Source organism: Leptodactylus fuscus, chromosome 8 (genome assembly GCF_031893055.1).
Source record: "Leptodactylus fuscus isolate aLepFus1 chromosome 8, aLepFus1.hap2, whole genome shotgun sequence".
Lineage (NCBI taxonomy): Eukaryota > Metazoa > Chordata > Amphibia > Anura > Leptodactylidae > Leptodactylus > Leptodactylus fuscus.
Window position 1 is genome coordinate 22894154 of NC_134272.1, and position 26349 is coordinate 22920502.

The window sequence follows — 26349 nt, forward strand, 5'->3', positions numbered from 1 at the left end:
GGTCTGGAAAATATCAAAGTTATTGACAATTGTTCACAAAATTTAACTTCCATGGAATATGTGTGTAAAAAACCCCAGCTAAATGGATGATTCTCACATCAGTTCAATGTACTCATTATTAGAGATGAGCGAACAGTAAAATGTTCGAGGTTTGATATTCGTTTCGAGTAGCCCCTCAATATTCGACTACTCGAATCGAATATCGAACCCTATTATAGTCTATGGGGGGGAAAATGCTCGTTTCAGGGTTAGGCAACGTTCGATCAAATTATACTTACCAAGTCCACGAGTGAGGGTCGGGCTGGATCCTCCAAGAAGTCTTCTCTGTGCAGCGTCCCCGCGGCGTCTTCCGGCTCTGAATTCACTCTGCCAGGCATCGGACTACAAGCGGACATGTGCAGTCAGCTCTGCCCAGGCCCGATGCCTGGCAGAGTGAATTCAGAGCCGGAAGACGCCGCGGGGAAGCTGCACGGAGAAGACTTCTAAAGGTAGGAGAAGAACCAGCATTGATTGGCCGACTGTATAGCATTCGGCCAATCAATGCTGGTTCTGCATCGAACTTTTACATTTGAACAGCGAGTGGTATTCGATCGAGTACGAGTATTTCGAGTACCGTAGTATTCCATCGAATACCTACTCGATCGAGTACTACTCGCTCATCTCTAGTCATTGTATCTTGTGTCACTAATATCAGTGTAGTAGAACATATCATGTAAGGCTGGAGTTCCTCTGACCCATATCTTATATTCCAGGGATTTTCCCAATTGTCATTCTCACCCATAAGACATCGGGGTCATTGTGTGAACAAGAGAGAATATTCAGGGACATCGGTGTCGAGAAATTCTTTTCATTTGAAAATTACACAAGAGAAGATCATATGAAAACCAGAGGAAGACACGATGAAGTCCTGAAATTCTTCTGTGAAGTCATTAAAGATGTTCAGTTTCTCATGGAGCAACCTCGAGATCCACAGAAGGAGATGCAGGTAAGGAGAAAATATGTGCTCAACTACGTCCATGAGAGTGGTAAGAAGGAGGAACGGAGGAAAGAGGAGAACGCTAAAGCCTTTCAGAACGCTCTACAGGAGAAGAGACACAAAGAACTGGAGGAGGAGATGAAGAGACAAAGGCAGAGAGAACAAGAGAAGCAGGAGGAGGAATATAGAAGGATGCAGCAAGATTTGGAAAAGCAGAAAGAACTTATCCGTTTTAGACAAGAGGAGGAACAGGGGAACCATATGGATAATCCAGGAAAGAAGAAAACGAAAAAGAGACCACGCCTATGTTTAATATTATAAAAGTATTTAATATTCAAGATCCAAAAATGAAGACTCAAGAGCGGATACCCAGATGGACACTTGTATCGGTTATAAGTCTAGTGGAGTCTGAGCTGAATCTTCTGTTAGTTCAATGTCTTTATATAGTTACCAAGATGATTTACATCTGTAGTATTGTATTATTTACACCAATCGTTGAACTTGCCAATAAATAGCAATTATATGTGATTCACAAGGCATCAGGAAGCGTACAGGGGGGTGCTACTAGCAAAATGTAGACAAATTGCTCAAATCGTAGAAGCTAGCCAAATGCAGGAGAATTGACCAGAACACCCCTGAACCTGGGATAATTGTGGGAGGGATTGAGTGTAATAATAAAATGTAAGTGTGGATACACGTATATAAACCAATGGATTTGAAAGATTGTAAATTCAGGTAAAAGAAGAATCATGTCACATAAATGTCATCGGTCTGTTGGCCTCAATGTATCAGGTGTGGTTAGTGATTGACATGTCCTGTTCCTATTGTAAATCTATGATCTCTTAGTAGATTGTCTATAGTTACTTTACAGATCTTAAATTGTATATATTAGAAAAAATGATGTCGCCATCTCCTGAAATAAATGCTCAAGATTTATTAGAAGAAATGCTGTAACTTATCACAATCTAAAATAAAAAGTACAACATCTGTCCAAGAAACTCTTTGTATAACCCGCTACATGATTTACATTTACCATTCCGAGGTGGGATTCAGATAAGGGCCCATTCATGTATTGTTTCCTGCCTATCGTTATAGGAATCTTAACACAAAAGAAATGTCTGGAGATTAGAAAACTTTTATGGTTTCTATTTGGCAAAATGTTCCTAGTGAAGAGATAGGGCTAGTTCACACGGGCAAAGAGGGGGCGGATTGTGGCGCTGCATCCAAGTCATAATCCGCCCCCTCACAATGGAGGTCTATGTAGACCGCCAGGCTACTGTTTTAGCTGTCCTTTCTTGAGGTGGACTCCGTGGCTGATTCAGCCCCGGCATCCGCCTCGCGGCAGCATCCTCCATTCATTTGAGCCTACTCCGGAGGGGGAAGCTGCGTCACTCTTGAGGCCAAAATCTGCCCATCCGCTCTCCGTGTGAACGGGGCCATACTGTATATTATGTAGACCAGGGGTGCTCACACTTTTTCAGCAAGTGAGCTACTTTATAAACTGACCAAGGCAAAAGATCTACTACCCACTTCTTGTGGGCGGGGCTGGGGGCCCTGTGGGTGGGCGTGTCTGTTGGTGGGGCTGAGCATGTGGGCGGGGTTAGGCGGAGCGTGAGAGCAGGAGACAATGGCGTTCTGTGGCATCCCAGGGATCCCCAGTGTCTGCTTGTTCACAGCGCAGGCTGAGAGTTATCTCTGGACACTGGCAGACTGGGGCCTTGCACTCGTTCGCGGTCAGGGCTTCCACCTGCCAGTGTCCAGAGATGACTCTCAGCCTGCGCTGTGAAGAGAGAGTGGAGAGCGGAGAGCGCGTCATCCCCCGGAGCTGCTGCTGCCCGGCCTGCAAGTGTCCGGAGTGCTTCTTCACAGCGCAGGCTGAGAGTCGACTCTCAGCCTACACTGTGAACAAGCAGACACCGGGGATCCCTGGCTGCATCCCGCGATCGACCCATACGTCCTTTGCGATCGACAGGTAGATCGCGATCGACGTATTGGGCACCCCTGGTGTAGACTATTTGAAGATCCTACTGAAACCCCCCTCTGTTAGATACAGCACAGAGTCACTGCCTAAGTCAACATGGTTACGTCTTAGGATCCATTCACACAGAGTTTTTTGGCGAGGGAAAAATCAGCTTCAGGAATTAGGAAATGGTTTTTTGAAGTGGTTTGTGGAGTGTTTTTTGAGGCTTTTTTTCGTTTTTGTTTTTGTTTCCCCCTGCAGAGTGTATGGACCTTGAAAAAAATGCTAGCTTTTTTCCCAAATCCGCAACGTGGATTTTCCGCCTCCTATTGACTGCATTGGTTTTTGCAGGTGGAATCTGCCTGAAGGAAGCTTTTTTTTCTACTAGTGGAAAAATTCTACGAGAGGGAAAAATAAGGCGAGCGGAACCCATAGAACACTATGGGGAGGCCTTTTTCCTTGTGGATATGGATGCGGAGTCAACGTCAAAAAACACAGTGTGAATGGATCTTTACAGGGAGGTGTGGGTAACATGGAGGGTAGAATAAAATTGATTCTGAGGATAGGTCATCAATTATTGAACCCAAACAAAACCCTTTAACTGATAGGGATTCATTTGTTGGTTCTATGATTTTGAGAGAAGGAAGTTGGTTCGAGTGTTTAGAGGCTACATTATTTTTCGATTACGTTACCATTAAAATATCTTGCACAGAAGGTTTTGGAGGCGACTAGGGATTTATTACATGTGAAGGATTTCCCATAGTTTTCTTAGATGTTTTATGAAAACCAATTAATAAATACATTTTATCATAATTTTCAGCTCTGCCGTTCAATGGAAAATGAGACTAAGGACCTGTTGGAACCAGTTTGTTTGGATTCATGGACTACATTAGAAGTTCTCCCTAAAAAAGAAGAATGGGAAGAATGTAACCCTTATGTGCACCAGGATGTATATGTTTGTCCTGGTGTATGTATCTAACTATGGTGCTAGCTCAGAAGCAGAGCAGACACATTGTCTGCCAGGATTCAATACCAGTGCCCGTGATCCTAGTCAAATGCAACCGCAACATTTCTCGTTGATGTCTCTTAATGGTTAGAATTGTTAACTAGAGATGAGCGAACACTGTTTGATTGAATAGGTATTCGATCGAATATCAGGCCATTCGAGGTATTTGTTCCCAATCGAATACCACGCGGCATATGCAGTAAAAATTTGTATCCCCTACCACCTTCCCTGGCGCGTTTTTTGCACCCATAACTGTGCAGGGGAGGTGGGACAGGAACTACGACGACAGAGGCATTGAAAAAAAAATTGAAAAAACCCATTCGCTGCCGAAAACATGTGACCTCCCATTTATAAGAACGCCCGCCGCCATATTCACCAGATTTGCGGTCAGAGATAGGGAGAGAAACATATCTGCTGAGGGCTAGATACGCATTAGCTTCAGATAGGCAAGGAAGAACCGAAGAACAACAACAGCTCTTCTCAGAACTATATACTAAAGGGACAGGAGGCCAGCTTTCCACGGATGGTGGAAAACAGGGATACAGATCAGTTACTTGTTGCTATATACGTGCACACCAGCTTTTATCAAAGGTCTCTGCTGCTCACACACCCTGCTCAACATACGGTTTCTAGGGTTTCAGTGTGTGGTGACCTCTCACAACAGCCGGTGCTTCAGGCAGATGTAGACGTTGCTGGAGTGTATTGAGGCTAGCACCAGGTACTGTAAACTTGCCAAAGTGGTAGCACAAGCGCCGCATTTTAACCAGTAGCTTGTGTAAATTGGGGTAAGTTGTTAGAAACCATTGCACCAAGAATTTGAAAATGTAGGCCATGTGTGGACAGTGTTTGAGTCTGGTGAGCTGCAGATCTGCTACCAGGTTCCGGCCGTTATCACATACGCCAACCTGCACCGGGGCCCAGGTGCAGCGGGGAAAAAACATTGCCATCTCATCCAGGATGGCATCCCTGACCTCAGAGGCAGTGTGCTGTCTGTCCCCCAAGCTGATGAGCTTCAGCACGGCCTGCTGACATCTCCCCACGCCAGTGTTGCAGCTTTTCCAGCTCGTAGCTGGAGTCAATTTAGCAGTGGAGGAGGAGGAGATGGGTGGTGTTTCAGCACTCCTGCCAGGAATATTGGGCAGGAAGACAAGGCAGGCCACCACAGTTTGCGACCAGGTCCCAGCCTCAACTACATTCAGCCAGTGTGCCACGATTGAGATGCAGCGTCCCTGGCCACATGCACTTGTCCACGCGTCGGTGGTCAAGTGGAACTTTGTGCAACTTAGGGCCCGCCTGATGTTACGGGACACACACTGGTGCAAGGCTCAACTCACCCTAAGGGCCAAAAACACTGCTGGTGAATTTTGTTCAGTTCCAAAGGACTCTGTGTTTAGATTTGGCTCAGTCGCAGCTCCAGAACATGCCTTTGAAGGCAAGGTTTCCTCATCAGTGTAGAGCAGGGTAACTGGCTAGCTGGGCAGAGGTCTAGATGTGGCTCAGAAGGTGTATTACAGTCCTATGAAAAAGTTTGGGCACGAAATTTGCTCAATCGCCGATCAGGATCCGATCTTTCCCAATTACTCAACCCTAATGACGGCAGACATACAGTCCTATGAAAAAGTTTGGGCACCCCTATTAATCTTAATCATTTTTAGTTCTAAATATTTTGGTGTTTGCAACAGCCATTTCAGTTTGATATATCTAATAACTGATGGACACAGTAATATTTCAGGATTGAAATGAGGTTTATTGTACTAACAGAAAATGCGCAATATGCATTAAACCAAAATTTGACCGGTGCAAAAATATGGGCACCTCAACAGAAAAGTGACATTAATATTTAGTACATCCTCCTTTTGCAAAGATAACAGCCTCTAGTCGCTTCCTGTAGCTTTTAATCAGTTCCTGGATCCTGGATGAAGGTATTTTGGACCATTTCTTTCTACAAAACAATTCAAGTTCAGTTAAGTTTGATGGTCGCCGAACATGGACAGCCCGCTCTCAAATGATCTGAAAACAAAGATTGTTCAACATAGTTGTTCAGGGGAAGGATACAAAACGTCTCAGAGATTTAACCTGTCAGTTTCCACTGTGAGGAACATAGTAAGGAAATGGAAGACCACAGGGACAGTTCTTGTTAAGCCCAGAAGTGGCAGGCCAAGAAAAATATCAGAAAGGCAGAGAAGAAGAACGGTGAGAACAGTCAAGGACAATCCACAGACCACCTCCAAAGAGCTGCAGCATCATCTTGCTGCAGATGGTGTCACTGTGCATCGGTCAACTATACAGCGCACTTTGCACAAATAGAAGCTGTATGGGAGAGTGATGAGAAAGAAGCCGTTTCTGCACGTACGCCACAAATAGAGTTGCCTGAGGTATGAAAAAGCACATTTGGACAAGGCAGCTTCATTTTGGAAACAAAAATTGAGTTGTTTGGTTATAAAAAAAGGCGTTATGCATGGCGTCCAAAAAGAAACAGCATTCCAAGAAAAACACATGCTACCCACTGTAAAATTTGGTGGAGTTTCCATCATGCTTTGGGGCTGTGTGGCCAATGCCGGCATCAGGAATCTTGTTAAAGTTTAGAGTCGCATGGATTCCACTCAGTATCAGCAGATTCTTGAGAATAATGTTCAAGAATCAGTGACGAAGTTGAAGTTACGCCGGGGATGGATATTTCAGCAAGACAATGATCCAAAACACCGCTCCAAATCCTCAGGCATTCATGCAGAGGAACAATTACAATGTTCTGGAATGGCCATCCCAGTCCCCAGACCTGAATATCATTGAACATCTGTGGGATGATTTGAAGCGGGCTGTCCATGCTCGGCGACCATCTAACTTAACTGAACTTGAATTGTTTGTCCAAAATACCTTTATCCAGGATCCAGGAACTGATTAAAAGCTACAGGAAGCGACTAGAGGCTGTTATCTTTGCAAAAGGAGGATCTACTAAATATTAATGTCACTTTTCTGTTGAGGTGCCCATACTTTTTCACCGGTCAAATTTTGGTTTAATGCATATTGCACATTTTCTGTTAGTACAATAAACCTCATTTCAATCCTGAAATATTACTGTGTCCATCAGTTATTAGATATATCAAACTGAAATGGCTGTTGCAAATACCAAAATATTTAGAACTAAAAATGATTAAGATTAATAGGGGTGCCCAAACTTTTTCATAGGACTGTATGTCTGCCGTCATTAGGGTTGAGTAATTGGGAAAGATCGGATCCTGATCGGCGATTGAGCAAATTTCGTGATCAGGAACGGCTGGAAAATGATCGGAAATCAGATTTTGAAATCTCAAGATCGGCTCAACCCCACTGTATATATAATATACAATTAGGGTTGAGCGATTGGGATCGACTGGAAAATGATTGGAAATCAGATTTTAAAATCGATCCTGAAATCTGAAGATCGGCTCAACCTCACTGCCCCACTGTATATATAATATACAATTAGGGTTGAGTGATCGGGATTGGTAAAGATTGGATCCCGATCATCGATCGAGCAAATTTCACGATCGCGATCGACTGGAAAATGATCGGAAATCAGATTTTAAAATCGATCCTGAAATCTCAAGATCGGCTCAACCACCCTAGCAGTCATATGTCTTATTTCTTACCCAGAAGTCCTATCAGGCCATGCATGGTCTAATACATCCCTGTACACCTCACGGTGGCGGCATCTTTTTCATGAGACGTAGTACCACTTCTGACATATTGTTTTCATTTACTGTAATATTTAGCTTGAAAATCAATAACAAAACATTAAAAAGAAAATACTGACAAATAGAATTTACTGTAAATCTGCTGCAACATACAGTAGTGATGAGTGTATTGCTTCCTCCTTAGGCACATAGGGATCTATAAGGAAATAAAATCTATTTAGATAAGAATGTTAACATTGACCCCGCTATTCAAATTCACCTAGACTTCCCACCCCTGAATAGAAGACGTTCTCCATAAGAGGCTGTAAAAGAAGGACTTTGGCTCCATATCTTGGTTTATTCTGAGTTCAGAGCATTGACGGCTCACACATACCACCAGCCATGGATGATGCAGAACGGAGGAGGAAGATCAGAGATTTTACCTTTGACAGATGTAAAAGAGGCAACCAGGGTTTTGAGAGAATCCTCCTGCAGCTGTTCGGGTATGTCGGCCATGGAAAGTCGTCACTTATAAACACTGTTATGTGTGTGTGGTATAACAGTAGGTACAAGAACTGTGCAAATGCAGCGGGCACCGATGAGAGTCACACAACAGAGAGGCTGACTTATGCAGTCAACAAGAAGATTATCATGGTGGACAACAGGGGCTGCTCCTCAATGAACACCTACGAGACCGGAGAGATCTTCGCCCAACTTGGTAAGTGTAAGGCCCCACGGACACAACCGTTTTCTTAACATCTGTTACCCATCTGTTACAGCAGTGGGAGTCAATGGGGACATACACATGTACATTTGGTCAATGGACTGGTAATTGAATATGTCCTATTTTTGTCCATTTTCTCAGACAACATATCAATATAAGTCAATGGGTCAGTTTCTAACATCCCTCTAAACAGAGTTTCATCTATGTGATGGCCAATAAAAACGGATGAGTGAGTTGGGTAAAAAAAGACTAATGAAGTTCACCCATTTTTTCAATGGTTACAAAGCAGATGTGGGAAAAACCACTAAAGCGCTTCCGCCACGGTTTTTCCCGCATTGATTTTTTGCTGCAGCCCACTATGTGGAGCCTTAGTCTTAAATAGGGTTGAGCCGATCTTGAGATTTCAGGATCCTTTTTAAAATCCAATTTTTGATCATTTTTCAGCCGATCCCGATCGCAATAGTGAAATTTGCTCGATCGCCGATCGGCATCTGATCTTTCCCGATCCCAATCGCTCAACCCTAGTTACAATATGTTTATGGGGTAGGGTTGAGCCGATCTTGAGATTTCAGAATCGTTTTTAAAATCTGATTTTCGATCATTTTCCAGCCGATCGCAATCGCAATCGTGAAATTTCCTCGATCGCCGATCGGGATCCGATCTTTCCTGATCCCCATCGCTCAACCCTAGTCTTAAAGGGATCATCCACCTTTTATTATTAAGATAAGCCAGCAATTTTAGATTGGCAGGGGTCCAGCTGTGCTGTTTACTCTCTGTATTCTTGATAACAGTGGTTGTGGGTACTTTAGCTCTATCCCTTTCAAGTTTATGGAACACTGTTGCAGCACCTCAGAATCGTTGCTATCAAGAATATACCATAGGGATAGACTAGGAGGCCACAACTGAAGTTTGCCTGGGACCCACAAGAGTTACGCCACTGGTTAGTCCATCCCTGATCAGATCAGTAACTATCTTGATCACTTTACAGTCATTAGAAATCATCTCAATATTACACACCCAGGCTCCAATGGTCATAGGCTCCATGTTTACTCCTTTAACCCATAAACTTCTGAATTTTGGGGTAAATGCCAAAGAGGCAGATTTTAGGAGTGTATATTGTTCTGTTGATCCTTGGTATCTCAGTTCTTGAGATAGTCACTCATATCATTATTGTAAATCTTAAAAAAACATGCATACAACTGGGGAAGAAATGTGGTTGGAAGAAGCGGAACATGGGGGAGATTATACATTAGAATATTAGAATATTAATCATTTTTCAGGAAACCTGTTGCCTCTGGACATGTCAGTCGGTTGGAGTAAAGGATTTGAGCTTGTAGACAGAATTGTGGAAGCAGAACCTTACGTGAAAGCCTCGGATTTCATTATCCCTATATTCGTGTACAGGTAAGAGATGAACAATGTCTAGCTAATGTAATAATAATAATAAATTTTATTTATATACCGCCAACATATTCCGCAGCGCTGTGCAATTTGTAGGGCTCAAGTACAGACAGAAAGATACATTACAAAGAAATAGTCACTTCACACAATGGGACTGAGGGCCCTGCTCGCAAGAGCTTACAATCTATGAGGTAGAGGGGGGACACAAGAGGTAGCAGGGGCGGCATTGCTTATACAGGGGTCAGACAATTTTGTAATAGAGGTTACTGTCATTACACAAACATAAAACTTTATGAGCCATCACTAGTCGTGTCCTTTAACATATGGATAGTGCTTGGACATATAAAGTTAGCCTGAGATGGCATCATATCATGTGGGGTAATGTGGGAGCGGGGACAGAGGAGGGTTAATCTTAGGGATTCTAATTACGGTACGGAAGGGTTTACATTAGGAATTGTGATAGGCCTGTCTGATAAGATGTGTCTTTAGTTTGCGTTTGAAACTGTAGAAATTGGGAGTTAATCTGATTGTCTGGGGTAGAGCATTCCAGAGAAGTGGTGCAACTCGGGAGAAGTCTTGTATACGAGCGTGGGAGGTTCTGATAATAGAGGATGTAAGTGTTAGGTCATTGAGTGAACGGAGAGCACGGGTTGGGCGGTAGACAGAGATGAGGGAGGAAATGTATGGAGGTGCGGCATTATGGAGAGCCTTGTGGATGAGGGGGAGAACTTTATATTTTATTCTATAATGAATAGGCAGCCAGTGTAGTGACTGGCACAGACCAGAGGCATCGCTGTAGCGTCTGGACTGATAAATGAGCCTGGCCGCTGTATTCAGAATAGATTGTAGAGGGGAGAGTTTAGTAAAGGGAAGACCGATTAGTAAGGAGTTACAGTAGTCAAGGCGAGAATGTACACTAGAGCCTCCCTCTACAAGTCTCTGAGTCTGAATGTGCAGAATGGGGAGCTAAAAGAGTACAATAGAGTGATATACAGTACCAGACTTTACACCCAGGTACTGCGGAGACGGTGCTGGCAATAGCTCAAATAATAGAAAGCAAAAACTGCATGTAAAACAATTCTATCCAGTAGAACCACAATACTTTGTAATGGTTTTCATTGGATATATAGAATTTCCTACACATAGGCTATCATACTATCCTCGGAACAAGACCGCTAGGACCCATGACAGTCAGCAGAACAATGAGGCTGAGATCATAAGAAAATGGACCCTTCACCACCTCACATTTTTGGGTTTCCCATTTATCCGTTAGCCATTAATGGCAGTATTGATAGTCCCTAGTTCATGAACATTAGTGGCTGTCAGCTTTCCAGCAGTATATGGAACTGCCTGTGCCCAATCTGATGAAAGGTCCTCTTTAAGGAGCAAGGGGTACACCAGATAGTCTGTCGGTGGTGCAGTTCTAAGCTGAATGTGTCTTCCCTTGTCAGATCGCAGCCAGTGAGCAAATTCAGACCTGGCAAGTACCATTGTGGAAGACTGGCTAGGAGTCCCTGGTGCGGTTGACTAGGCTGCACTCTATCCTTGGTTGACGTGTCCCAGCCACACGTGACCATGGAGGCCAATCAGTGGCTACAGCGAAAGGCGTGTGATGTCACTACCTGTTACTATTACTATATGATATTGAAATCAACCGTTTTTTTTGTTTTTGTTTGTTTTTAATTAAGATTTTTTTAATCTTCTCTTTTTTTTTATTAACCAGTGTTAGACATTCACCAACTCCTGAACTAAAAAACGAGCTAAGAGGAATATTTGAAACTGCTAGACAGCTAACAAGTAAGTGTCTACCTGTATATACAGATCCTGCATGTATATATTGCAACAGGTAAGATCCTTGTCAAATGCAAAGATATAGAAAGGAAAGACCGACTCCACCTAGAAGGATTATCTGTTACATTTCCTTCTTGGCTCATCTACTGTACATATCTAAATTTGCACAGGATATTCTGTATGTTAGAGTAGAGTTATAGCTAGCATATGATATATCACCCGGCATGACATGACAACCTAGGGAAGCTTTCTGAGCAGGCCTTTATAAACCACTCCCTCATCGCCCACCTTTGCTGGCTAATTAGTTTGCAACCTCCTGCTTGATTCCTGACATGTATTTGACTGCTCTAATGTAGACCTTTTGGTATGTTCTTGGATTCCTTTCTGTCTTGTGATTTTGTTCTGGCATTCCTGATCGTTTTTTTGACTATTGGCTTTGTTTATATCTGGCCATTTGGATTACAGGGGTGTTCTTATGTCAGTGTCTGAGCAGCTTCTGTGTTAGAAATGGCTGAACGTCTGTGGCAGAAATTTTCCACAGTTTGATCCGCCTGCTCCCATGTCTCAGCTCTGCTACATCGCTGCATATGTGCAGGATACCCAGCTGTGTGCACATCTTTGCATATGGAGAGCCTACAGAGCTGTGCTACAGTGCTGCCTAAGCTCTGCTACATCTGGCAATTTTGATTACAGGGGTTTGTTTATGTGAGTGTGTGAGCTGCTACTGTGTTAGAAACGGCTGAAGGGATGTTACTGAACCTTCCCACAGTTCTACCCCCTTCCCTATCAGAGGCTGAACAGCACATTCCCCTTCATACTCACAGAAACTCGACACCTGAGGTACTTCTCTTACCCACACACAGCCTGCATGTTCTGTACTCTCCTGATCTTCCATGAGACTCCATTTTCTGCAGCTTTCACACTGCCCAGTTTCCTCCCATATAGCTTCACCCATAAAATAGTGTGTAGCTCTGCCCTCTCAATAGCGTGATCCTATCAGAGAATGGCTCAAGGACCTGTGATGATGTCATTACGGGTCCTTTAGTGTACTCTGAAACTAAATTTGTTCATAGCGGTCGTGAAGTTATGTAACTTACCAGGAATCCAGGATAAAAAGTAGCCTATGTTTTAATTGGAGTTCCAATCTATGTATGAAGCAAATATCAGCCAAATCCGTTCTGTCGTTTTTGCATGATTGAGGAACAAACATACAAACATACAAACACACAAACACACAAATTTTCACATGTATAATATTAGTAGGATTTATAATATTAGTAGGATTAGTAGGATTTATAATATTAGTAGGATACACTTTCTGTTTTGGTGACAAGTCCGGTCTTCAGATTCAGCGAAGGTCCATCTCTTCTTGTGAGCGCCGGTCTCGGCTCGCAGTAGTGTATTATCTTTAAGTAGCATTTTTCTATTGCTAGTGGTCAGGGGTGAACCTGCCTTTTTCGCCGCCCGAGGCGGACGACAGAAAGCCGCCGGGTCGGAGCGAAGGGGGCGTGGCTTAATGGCGTTTGCAGGCAGAGAGCAGGCAGGGAGTGGACTTGCTCTCTGCCTGAGCATGAGGGGAGGCCGCTGGAGCAGCGCTGCATCCACAGGGCCTCCCCAATCCACCGCTCGGTGCTAAGTCACTCCAGGACAGCTTGTCCTGGACTGGCTTAGGTAAGCAAAAATGCTGCCCTCCCTGGGGCCCTGGCATAGCGCCGCCTGAAGCGGTAGCTTCAGATCGCCTCATGGGAGGTGCAGCGCTGCTCGTGCTAGTCAGACCCTTTCTGCTGCTGCTCTCCTGAAGACCAGTAGATTTCTTACCTTGCATCTGAATCCTAACACCAGGTAAGCTAGAAGTATGCAATAAAATGTTTCCAAGTGGGGAACAGGAGAGAGAACCACAATAGGAGGAAAAGGGAACACTATATAGGAGAGTTAAACAGGTGGGAAAGGACAAGAAGAGGGAAGTGCCTAAGGCATTGACACATGTACCTGGAAGGGGTTTGGAAGCCTAAACAGAAGAATTTTTATTGATTCTCTCATCTGTGAACGTTATCATAAATTCTGACCCAATAATGAAACTTTCTCTTGCTTCCCTTTCAGTGGTTGTTCCCACTGTTGTCCTCACTCACATGAATCATCCGAACTATACTGAAGTAGAAAATATGTTCAGGGACATTGGAACGGAGACGTTTTTTGCCCTTGAAAACTACACAGAAGAAAATCCGAGAAGAATAAGGGAAACAGATGAGTCGGTCATCCAGTTTCTGTATGAAGTCATCAATGACGCTTATTTCCGAGCTGACCACCGCCGGGATGCCGATCAGGAGATGATTGATCGGAAGCTGTTTGTACTAAACTATATTCACAACAGGGAACTGATGATTCAAAAAATAAATCTAGAAAGGCAAAGAAATGTGGAGAAAATTAGAATCGCTAAGGACCACAGACTGAAACAGGAAGAAGAGGAAAAACAGCGACAAAAATGTCAAAAATTACATAGAGAACGAATGGAAAGACTGCAACAAGAATTCGAGAGACAGAGATTACAAGCTCAGTATGAGCATGAAGAGAGAATGAGACAGCTGGGAAATAAGAAAGGAAAGAATAATTATAAGAAATAATTATAAAATATAGGACCACAGGTGTAGACAGGAGGAGGGCAGTGGGTGGAGAAGGCTTGGTGATATCATCGGCCTAAATAATAGCGCCATTAGACAACATTGTCTTTGTAATAGCAGAATATAATTATCTGTGATCTGATTGTATCTTATATCATACATACAGTATCTCTATGCATATAGATAAAAGAAATCCTATATCCAGTGTCTGACTCATATTATTTGTCTTCTGTCACAATATTTTTTAAAATTATTTTAGGTTTTTATCCCTAGCTTCTTGATGCATGTCAGATATAATGTGGAGAGTACATTCAAACAAGAAAAAACTCTGGAGCTCACCGTGACGTGTAATGAATAGAGATGAGCGAACAGTAAAATGTTCGAGGTTCGATATTCGTTTCGAGTAGCCCCTCAATATTCGACTACTCGAATCGAATATCGAACCCTATTATAGTCTATGGGGGGGAAAATGCTCGTTTCAGGGGTAGGCAACATTCGATCAAATTATACTTACCAAGTCCACGAGTGAGGATCGGGCTGGATCATCCGAGAAGTCTTCTCCGTGCAGCTTCCCTGCGGCATCTTCCGGCTCTGAATTCACTCTGCCAGGCATCGGGCCTGGGCAGAGCCGACTGCGCCTGCCCGCACTACAAGCAGACATACGTAGTCGGCTCTGCCTAGGCCCGATGCCTGGCAGAGTGAATTCAGAGCCGGAAGATGCCACGGGGAAGCTGCACGGAGAAGACTTCTAAAGGTAGGAGAAGAACCAGCGTTGATTGGCCGACTGTATAGCATTCGGCCAATCAATGCTGGTTCTGCATCAAACTTTTCCATTCAAATAGCGAGTGGTACTCGACCGAGTACGAGTATTTAGAATACCGTAGTATTTGATCGAATACCTACTCGATTGAATACTACTCACTCATCTCTAGTAATGAAGATCTTTGGGGTGCACGATCAACTTCCAGACTTGAGAAGCGTGGGATACTGACATGCAAGAATAGAGATAGATTGGCATCTCTCCGAATTCTTAAAATTTAACTTTTAATCCATAATTTGAGTAATAAAAATTACAAACATAGAAAAAAGTGCAAGAAAAGGTTAGGAAAACAACAAGAAAAACATTTAAAAAAACGCTACGCGTTTCGGAACTGTATGTTCCTTAGTCATATCACAGTCATTCGCTGGCTTTTAAGGCAAGGTACTGAGCTTTCATCCATATGTTAGTGATTATTAGGGTTTAAATACAGTTTTCTGGACCAAAGTTTCATGTTGATCATAAACACTATCTCCAGAAGTCTATATAGCAATATAAGTGAGACTTCAGGAGATAGTGTTTATGGTCAACATGAAACTTTGGTGCCTTAAAAGCCAGCGATCAGTCAGAGACAATATACAATATGGCTAAGGAACATACAGTTCCGAAACGCGTGTTTTTGAATGTTTTTTTCCTAATCTTTTCTTGTGTGTAATGTTTGTGATTTTTATTACTAGAATTATGGATTAAAACTTAAATTTTAAGAATTCGGAGAGATGCCGATCTATTTCTATTCTTGCATGTCAATAATGTGGAGAGTACAAGATCATGGAGATATGGATATAATATACACATTGGAGAGACAGAGAAGAAAAAAAGAGGAGAGACAGATATACATGTGTATACTAGTAGATAGGTAGGTAGGGTAGTTGGTGACTTTGGATAGATCGCCATCTCCAGGGTATCTATGTAGAGTCACAGAAGGAAGTACATAGCCTGCTATCACAGGTAAAATACTCTGCAAAATAAGAACAGGAAAAAACACATAAAAATGTAATCGTTATGTATGTCCAGTCACATAGCATAGTCACCACCAGCGCTAAACTCGCCATAATAAGATCCTCCAAGAATTCACATGTGATCTAGTAATAGAATATGGGACTCCAGTATGGGTCACAACAGATATATCCAGCATCCATACCTCTCTTCATCCTTAGCTATACTTTCTCTATAAACGCCCTATCTATTTGTATACAAGTTAAAACACTGTATCTGAACTACTCTACATAAAGAATGACACCAGGTAAACATGATCACTTTCACCCACAATGTTCATACTCATGGAGACCCGGTGTCAGACTATGGTTACTTGGACCCATCAGAAAAAATGATTTTGATGCTCATCCTCAAACAAATCCAAGACGTAGACCATAGTACCATTCTAGTTTGGGCCCATCCATACACAACGTCATAATAGTCCATACAATGAGTACATAGAAGCGGTGTACCGATCTCTACTCACAACTACTAGGAAGGACCAGCGAGCTGATTTTCAGGTGCAATTTGTAACTTCGATAAGGCAAACTTGGGTGATAAAGTAATATGCCAAAGTGATAAACTATAGAAATGCAACAAGACAATGGAAAATAGTTTGAAAGTTTGGTTCCCCTCTAGTCTCCATACTCCTTAGATATCCCGTACTCCACAAACTTCTTGTTATCTACTTCTCAAGAACTATGTCTATAAGTATTCTTCATTAACATGCCTCCCACCAAGCAAAGTAAAATTACTAACTAACTGGAACACTGTGGATGGCCTATTTACCCGCCAGGACCCAAGGTGAGGACTACAGACACCCTGTATCTCCAGCTACTCCAACGAACTGGACAACAGCTCCGTTATCTCACATACAGTCCCACTGTGTCACATAGTATCTGCGTCCACCAGGGGTACAAACACCTTTTCCCAGCGGTATTCACTACAGAGTTCACTACTTTGTTGCTAAGATCGGTGGGGGTCTCGGGGGTCAAATTCCCACCAATCAGCAATTTGTCCTCTATCCTATGAAGCTTTAAAGATGGCAGGCACACTATGTAATATTATATATATATATATATATATATATATATATATATATATGTAAATAGTGAGGATTCCTGTATGGCAGTCTAACACAGTAAAAGGGTTTGAGAAGACGAGCGGGGTTGATAACATCTCCTGCCATGTGTTTGAGGCAATATCACCCTGTAGTTCATGCTATGTTATATATAGGAGGTCACCTGGTACTTTACTCTCTTGTACTGTATCACAGAAGATTATGTTATTTGCATATTTAACAACCGTAACATCTGCAGAATTTCCAGAATTTCTTCCTGCCTCATTCCATCACTTTGCTTGGAGGTTGAGCATGTCACCTTTGCTTTGGTTTTGGTTGAAGTTCCAAAAACTTATCAGTAGAAACACTCAAGTCTGACAATCTTATTACTTTCCTGGAGGCCACTGGGGAACATTATTACTTGGTTGGGGGCCACTGGAGGACCATATTACTGGCCTGAGGGCCACTAGAGGTCATTATTACTTGCCTGAGGGCCACTAGGGGACATAATTATTTGCCTTGGGAACCATTGGGGACATAACTACTTGCTTTTTGGCCACTGGGGACTTTATTGCTTGCCTGGGGAGGCACAGGGGACATTACTGTTTTTTTTCAGGCCAGTGGAGAGAATCAATACTCGACTGGGAGCCACTAGAAAATATTACTACTTGCCTGAGGGCCATTGGAGAGCATTATTGTATCTGTGGTCCGCTAGGGCACAGTATTAGGTATCTGAGGACCACCAGGGCACAGTATTAGGTATCTGAGGACCACTAGGGAGCAGTATTAGGTATCTGAGGACCATTGTGGAGCATTATTATGTGTCTGAGAACCACTAATACATATTGTGTTGAGTCACTGGGTAGCATGTTACTATGCAGGTTCACTAAGGGAGCATGGAGATGGTAACAGGCGAATTTTAGTATATGCTAGGTGAAAAGTTATAGGCAGGGGTGATCCTGCCCCTTTCGCCGCCCGAGGTGAACGACAGAAAGCACCCCCCCCCCCCCCGGGAGGAGGGGGCGGAACGGAGGGGGCGTGGCGGCATGGAGGGGGTGGGGCTAAGCGAGGGGCGGGGCTTAGCGGCATTCGCAGGCAGAGAGCAGGCTCAGAGAGGACCTGCTCTCTGCCTGAGCGTGAGGAGAGGCTGCTGGAGCAGCGCTGCTCCAGTGGCCTCTCCAATCCTGGCTCGGTGTTAAGCCAGTCTAGGACAGCTTGTCCTGGACTGGCTTAGGTAAGCAAAAATGCCACCCTCCCTGGGGCCCTGGCATAGCGCCGCCTGAAGCGGTCGCTTCAGGTCGCCTCATGGGAGGTGCGGCGCTGGTTATTGGATGGTTGCATCTTGACTGTAATGGATAAATGCATGTGGTTTTCATGTGGTTTTGGTGAGATTTTTTAAATCTACAAGTGGAGGAAAGGAAATTATTTGGTAGGGGCACCCCGAGGAAAATGTATTTTTCCAAGGGTACCCTGAGTCTGAAAAGGTTGGAAAACACTGAGTCTGAAGAGACCCCAGAGTATAATAATTTCCCTTATGGTTCATGACAAACTTATTCAACCCAAAATAAATCTTTGCATTAACTGTCCAAATCTGAAACAAATCTTCAGAGGTTCATCCATCTGTACACACTAGCTATCATTACTGACCAGGCACAGAGGGCAAAGTTTGTGCAGCCAAGCATTCAATGGTGCATGTTCATCCAACTGGGCATACGCTACCAGCCTGATCACCAACCCAACACTATACAATACCAAAGGGCACAAGTACAATGGCAACTCTCAAATGATGAAAATAATTCTACACATTTCCAAAGTTACTTACTATCAGAGGTCTGATATTAAAATTATTTTTTGCGGTACATTATAGTTATTGACAAATTATAACAATCTATTGTAACATCTTTGCCCATTCGGGCTTTGGCATCATCATCCGGCCGCATGCTGCGGCGCAGGAAATGTGTTCGGTTGTGATTTATTCCATTGGTGTCTTCCTGCACTGTCTGAACACTGCCCTATTCTTTCACCTTGATAATTTTCCACCACACCCATCTCCTTCACCTTCAGTTTTCTCTGCTCCTCTAATGGTTAATCTGGTCTTGCCCTGTGATTGAGAGCCGCCTTCCTGTCAATTCCATGGGTGGGTTCTTCCTCCCTATTTAGCCTTGGCTCTCATTCACACCAGTGCTTGCTATTGCCTTGTGCGTACTTGCTCCTTGCTGTCACTATCCTTGCTTGCATTCTAATCCTTGACCTTTGGCTTTCCCTACTGACTATTCTTTGGACTCCGATTTGGCATTGCATCGCTCGACTGTTTACTGATCCTTGGCTACCTGACCTCCCTTTGTTGTTGTCCGTCTTGTCTGCGTTTTGTGTATCACATATACAGGAAGGGACCGTCTTCGTGGTTGTTGCCTATTACCTAGGATAGGGCCTGGCAATAGGAAGGGTCAGTTGGGGGCTTCAGCTTAGGGCTCACTGTCTCTTGTGTCCCATCCCAGGGTTCAACAGCTACCGGGGAATTGCTGTCCTAGCAATTCCCTAACATGTATACTGTTCTCCTAGTCCTTCTTGTGATCTTCCTGGTAAGGCCACATCTACACGTAGCACTAGCACATAGTCACCGTTATCAACATTATCACCCACTGTGTCTCCTCCTCCTCCATGCCAACATTAGTCTTCCATAAGGCAATGTGTGTCCAGTTAAGTACAGTAGACTTAACTCGCACCTTGCCAAGCCAACTTATGGGGGAAACCAATCGCCAATATTTCACTAGGAAAACCATCCATGCTTTATTTTGCCATATGTCATAGAATGTAGACCTTTTCTTGGATATATCAGTTTGAGGAAAGGTGCCCACCACCATTGACATGTGAATCGGCAATAATAGACAAGGTCAATGCCAGGCTTTCACTGCCTACTGGGTCAAGGTTTTGAGTGGCAGCAGCCACAGTCCAAAAATATCAACAAGGTCAGAAAAATTTGTCTCTGGCCTTATGTGAGACTATCACTGAAGATTATCTGTAGATTTTAGTAGGTCTGCTCTTGGCTATATATTATAATGAACATATTATAATTTATACTTATTATAACATCTTTATTGGGTTTACAAGGCGTGGTACATAATCATCCTTTAATATTCCTCTTTCTTAATATTTTTTGTTAATGTTAGACTATAATAGGTTCTGTGTGCTTGCCGCCAGATCTCTGCACGGAACATGGGGACAGGAAAGTAGTTCACAATTTACATTCCTGTCGGCATGATTTGTGCAGGCAGCGCGCGGCAAGCACACGGACCCTATTATAGTCTATGAGGTCCATGTGCTTTCACTGCACAGCGCTTGCAATTGCGTTTGGTCTTCCTTTTTTTTTGGGGGGGGGGGGGGGTAGCCATGCGGACACCCCCGGTCCGAATACCAACAAGGGGTAACTTGTTCATCTACGCTAGGTTCACACTAGCATTCAGGTTTCCCTTCTTTGGGTTCACATGGGGACCCATAAAACAGAAACCCTATCCACTTAAAAAGCAGTTACCCGCAGAAACCCACGGACCACATAGACTCTAAAGGGGTCCACGCGGTTTCCGTCTGAATTGGTGTTTTGTGTTCATGCATCATTGTCATATGACCTTTGACCTGGTCAGCTGACCTTTTTACACCAAACTATGTTTTTAAACTCTTGTTTTTTTTACATAGGATGTAAATGGATTTCAAGGCCGAAACACAATATTCAATAAAGATGTTTGATCCAACACCTTGGGACCTGGAGACCTGGATTACCGTGGTACTGTCAAGATCAAAGTCTCATTTTTTTCTTTTCTGCACCTTAAAAAAATATGTTTATATATTTAGAAATAAATAAAAACATATATTTGCCAATTGATATTTCGCTTCTTTTTTTGGAGGCTTTGACCTGCCTCAAAAGTAATATTCTTATGACAGGCCAGGGAGCCTTCATAAGCCTCCTGGCTGTCAAAGGAACAGGTTGGCTCCCGCAACCTTGCTCCATGGGAGCCGGTCTGCAACGAAAAAGGGACAGGGCAGTTCTAATTTGGGGATGTGTTTGGAGGGGTCACGTACTGGCCATGTGCAGATATAATACTTTGGGGGGAGGACACATTCAACAATACCCACAATCAATGAGGACTCTAATCGCGGACATTAGCTCCAGGGGTTTCCGCTGTATATTACAATGATGACCCGATAAAGTACCTATGGTGGTTATGCTACTTTTGGGGGGGAAGAAGGGGAGATCACATTCAACAATGTCCTTCTAGTCTTATCTTACATCATGTGAGTGTTAAATATCTCTGAAATTGCGGGTGAGAATTGCGACCACGTGTTATAGGCCTTATCACGATAGGAAGAAGTCAGCTTTTTATAAATCAGTGTAGGGGTTTATTAATATCTTGAAGGAAAACACAGGAACAGGAAACATGTCCAAAATAACAGAAATTTCCGTTAATGTTAATATAGCTTACATCTTCAGAAAAGTTAAAATTCTTCATCTAGATATCCTGTAGTTACAGCTTGATTCATGCTTGTCATCTGGTTGGTGGACTTGGACTGGCCACGGTGTCCATGGATGACCATCTGCCCGGACAGCCCATCCTGGTCTTCCCAAAGATAGACCTAGACATGTGTATTTCTTACTCATTTATATTCATGAGAGGGGGTGTTACCTTCCATCTTATTGCTATGTAAGGAAGTTTCTAAAATGGTGTACTCTAACCGCACCCATGTTCCCAAAATATAGCAGTATGTGATGTCAGTAGAGTGTTAACCCCATGTCTGCTAGAGAATATTGTAAATATAATATTTAACAGAGAGCTATAAGGAACAAAAAATACTGAGCTAGGAACATTGACCCCGACACTCAGATCCACAGGGAAGTTCCACCTTAGGATAGAAATGTAAAAGTGAAGTGTAGATAAGGCCTGAGGCTGTAAAAGAAGGACTTTGGCTTCACTTTCTTGGTTGATTATTCTGAGCACAAAGCACGGAAGAGTCACAATATCATCGACCATGGATGATACAAAACGGAGATGGGAGATCCAAGATTTTACTTTTGACAGATGTAAAAGGGGCAACCAAGGTTTTGAGAGAATCCTCCTGCAGCTATTCGGGTATCTCGGCCATGGCAAGTCGTCATTTATAAACACTATTATGTGTGTGTGGTCCAACAGTAAGTACAAGAACTATGCAAAAGCAGTAGGCTCCTACGGGGGTAACACAACGGAGAGGCAGACTTATCAACTGACCAAGAAGATTGTCCTGGTGGACAACAGGGGCTGCGCCTCAATGAACACCTACGAGACCGGAGAGATCTTCGCCCAACTTGGTAAGTGTAAGAAATGTGACCAAACTAAACAAGTGGAAGGTGAAAGGAAAGTCTTAAATTCTGGAGTCTCCAGGATATTATTATTGTACTTATTATACACCATGGGTTGTAATATACTGTATGCCTATGTGGTCACCTATACATCTATACCAGATTTTCTATATTAACTGTAGAGCATTAGAAGGAGAACATTGTTTGATCAAATTTTGGAAAAGCAGAATAACTATCTGAATATATTGCAAATGGTCAAAATGTCACAGAAGAGTCCCATAGATGCATTCCTCTTTAAATCTCTAATTTCTACAATGTTTTTAGAATCATTGCAAATCTCACCATAGCAATGTGTAAAACTGGTGCAGAACATACCTGGTAAATGGTCAGAAGTGGAGGCAGGGGTGATATATTAAACTTGATATTACATTACTCAGTTGCTTGACGCCCCATTCTTACTTTTCAGGAAACTTGTTGCCTCTAGGCCAGCAGGTCGGGTACAGTAAAGGATTTGAGCTGGCAGACAGGATTGTAGAAGCACAACCTTATGTTAAAGCCTCCGATTTCATTATTCCTATATTCGTGTACAGGTAAGACATGAACATTTCTGGCCAACGTATAATCCTCATAACATCCCCCATGATAAGATGTCTGACATTACTATAGATTCAGAAACGGGCATATAACCTCACCAGACCAATTGCTTACAAGTTTTAGATTAGAATTAACCCTTGACAGAGATGTATCTTGAAGCTTCTGGACCCCAGTGTGAAATCTGTAACAGGCCCCTACTTACCATATGGCCTTTATAAAACCAGGTTTCTTATGTTGCAGTCAGGTCTTTGGGCCCCTTTAAAGAGGACCTTTCATGTCCTCGGGCACATGCGGTTTTATATACTGCTAGAAAGCTGACAGCGCGCTGAATTCAGTGGACTGTCGGCTCACAGAGGTATAACATGTAGCAAAGTCTATAAGGGTAAGTTCACATGGGGATTTTTTGGTTGATTGATTTTAATGGGAGCCGTCTTTTCGGTCAGGATTTTGAGGTGGATACGGCCTCAAAATCCTGACCGAAAAGACGGCTCCCATTAAAATCAATGAGAGACATCAGTTCTTTTTTCCGGGAGCCGTTTGTTCCGGCCCCTGGAAAAAAGAAGCGACATGCTCATTCTTTCAGGTAGCTTCGACTCGCAACATCTGCCTGAAGACACTCCCTCCTGACTAGGCCTATTCATTTGGGCCTAATCCGGAGCGGAATGTGCGACTGGATGCCGGTGCACTGCACCGGCATCCAGTCGCAGCTACCTGTATTTTGGTCCGGAACCTGAGGCGGCCTCTGTTTCAGGTTCCGGACCAAAAAACCCCCTGTGAACTTACCCTAACAGAGCTATGAACTAGTATCCCATAATGCTGACATCATCTCATGGGGCAGGAGACTTTTGGGTTCCCTAAGGTATCAAGACCTAGATGTGGTTGATACTTTTCCAACTCTTATAGCTATACTCCTGACTAGAGATGAGCGAACAGTAAAATGTTTGATATTCGATATTCGTTTTGAGTAACCGCTCAATATTCGACTACTTGAATCAAATATCAAATCCTATTATAGTCTATGGGGGGGGAAATGCTCATTTCAGGGGTAGGCAACATTCGATCAAATTATACTTACCAAGTCCACGAGTGAGGGTTGGGCTGGATCCTCCGTGCAGTCTTCTCCGTGCAGCGTCCCCGCGGCGTCTTCCGGCTCTGAATTCACTCTGCCAGGCATCGGGCCTGGGCAGAGCCAACTGCGCATGTCCGCACTACAAGAAAATGAAGTGCGGGCATGCGCAGTTGGCTTTGCCCAGGCCTGATGCCTGGCAGAGTGAATTCAGAGCCGGAAGACGCCGCGGGGAAGATGCACGGAGAAGACTTCTAAAGGTAGGAGAAGAACCAGCGTTGATTGGCCGACTGTATAGCATTCGGCCAATCAATGCTGGTTCTGCATCGAAGTTTTCCATTCGAATAGCGAGTGGTACTCGATCGAGTACGAGTATTTAGAATACCGTAATATTCGATCGAATACCTACTCAATCGAGTACTACTCGCTCATCTCTACTCTTGACTACTTAGCTACATTGACTTGATAAACATTGGCATCAATTGATTTATTATTATTATTATTTTATTATTATTCAGTGTGAGAAACACACCAACTCAAGAACTTAAGGAGGAGCTAAAAGAAATATTTAAAACTGCAACAAAACTCACAAGTAAGTAACTTCTGTACAATTATGTAACACAGTTGGCAAGATCCTTGTCATCTCTAAAAAGATACCTTCCTAGCTCCACCAAGAAGGCTTTGCTGTTGTGTTTGTCTCAGATAATCTGCATTTCTCTAAGGGATTATACAAGAGACATTTTGTTGGTGACCGAGCACCTGTTGACTTTATACCACTATAACAGACATATGAGACATCACCTTGCTTGGGATATTGACTTCAGTAGGTCCCGAGTGTTAGAGGACCGAAGTTGTGATAACATAGGAAGGAGAGAGATTTCCATCCTGACCTCTTCCAGGAGACAAAGCCAATGGTGGTCACGCTGTACAGGGAGCATATAACTAGTGATACATGAATAAGTGAAGCGTCACCTTGTTAGGTTTCCATTGGTGCACACATGTCTACTATGAAACAACATTAACCCCATATAACAGAAAGGCAAACAATCAATATACCAACATTTGCCAAACAGCCAATGATACGTTTTCACTGTATGTCTTGCAGTGTGATCCAACAATGAGAAGTTTTCATTTTGTTGCTTTCCTTTCAGTGGTCGTTCCCACCGTTGTACTCACTCACAAGACTCATGACAACTATAAAGAAATCAAAAATTTGTTCATAGACATCGGAGCCGATAAGATTTTTGACCTTGAAAATTACACCGAAAAAAATCCAAACAGAATTAAGAAAACAGACGAGGAGATCATCAGTTTTCTGCATGAAGTCATCAAAGACGCTCAGTTCCGAGCCAACGAGCCCCGGAATGCAGATCAGGAGATGATTGATCGGAAGTTGTTTGTATTGAACTTTATTCACAACAGGGAACTGGAGAATCAGAGAAAAATTCTAGAAAAACAGAAACAGGCGGAGAAAAATGGGATGGAGCAAGTATTCAGACAGAAGCAGGAAGAGGTGGAAAAAACGCTGGAGAGAAATAGGAAACTACATCGCGAAAGAATGGAGAGACTGGAACGAGAATTCGAGAGACAGAGATTACGAGATCAGTTTGAGCATGAACAGAGAATGAAACAGCTGGATAAGAAAAAAGGAAAGGATAAAAAGAAATAACTGTAGAGACCGCAGGTGTAGAAAGGAGGTGGCAGTGGGTGGAGAAGGCTTGTTCCTGATCATTGGTTCTAAGTAGAGATGAGCGAACACTGTTAGGATCAGCCGATCCGAACATCACGCTCCCATAGAAATGAATGGAAGCACCTGTGACGCTGGCCGGCCGCCGGCAAAGTCAGCGACACAGGTGCTTCCATTCATTCCTATGGGAGCGTGCTGTTCGGATCGGCTGATCCGAACAGTGTTCGCTCATCTCTAGTTCTAAGGCAATAATGTCTTTATAATAGCAGAATATAATTACCTGTAATCTGATTGTATTTTATATCCCATTTGCAGTCATCTTATATATATATACAGTTGCAATAAGTCCCGTCTGCAGTATTGGCCTCTAGGGTTGAGCTGATCTTGAGATTTCAGGATCATTTTTAAAATCCGATTTTCGATCATTTTCCAGCCGATCCCGATCGCGATTATGAAATTTGCACGATCGCCGATCGGAATCCGATCTTTCCCAATCCCAATCGCTCAACCCTAATGTTAGCTATTCCCACAGTTGCCAAGCATTGTGGGAAATAACCTCTGACCTCGATCCCGCCGGAAAAGATAGGGATCGGAATTCCAATTGCAATCGTGAAATTTACTCGATCGCCGATTGGAATCCGATCTTTTCCGATCCCGATCGCTCAACCCTATCAGCCCCCCATTCTATGTCT

At 43.3% G+C, this 26349-nt stretch overlaps 2 protein-coding genes across 2 annotated transcripts; both read left to right on the forward strand.

Annotated features, from left to right (window-relative positions):
- Positions 1-7997: 7997 nt before the first annotated feature.
- Positions 7998-14242, forward strand: LOC142216756 (uncharacterized). The gene is made up of 4 exons (XM_075284788.1): positions 7998-8313; positions 9600-9723; positions 11444-11517; positions 13612-14242. The coding sequence occupies exons 1-4, from the start codon at positions 7998-8000 to the stop codon at positions 14130-14132; spliced, it is 1035 nt and encodes a 344-aa protein (XP_075140889.1). The 3' UTR covers positions 14133-14242.
- Positions 14243-22003: 7761 nt separating this feature from the next.
- Positions 22004-25712, forward strand: CCDC196 (coiled-coil domain containing 196). Its single transcript, XM_075284399.1, has 4 exons — positions 22004-22319; positions 22777-22900; positions 24489-24562; positions 25122-25712. Exons 1-4 carry the CDS (start codon positions 22004-22006, stop codon positions 25637-25639), a joined length of 1032 nt encoding a protein of 343 aa, XP_075140500.1. The 3' UTR covers positions 25640-25712.
- The last annotated feature ends 637 nt before the right edge of the window (positions 25713-26349 follow it).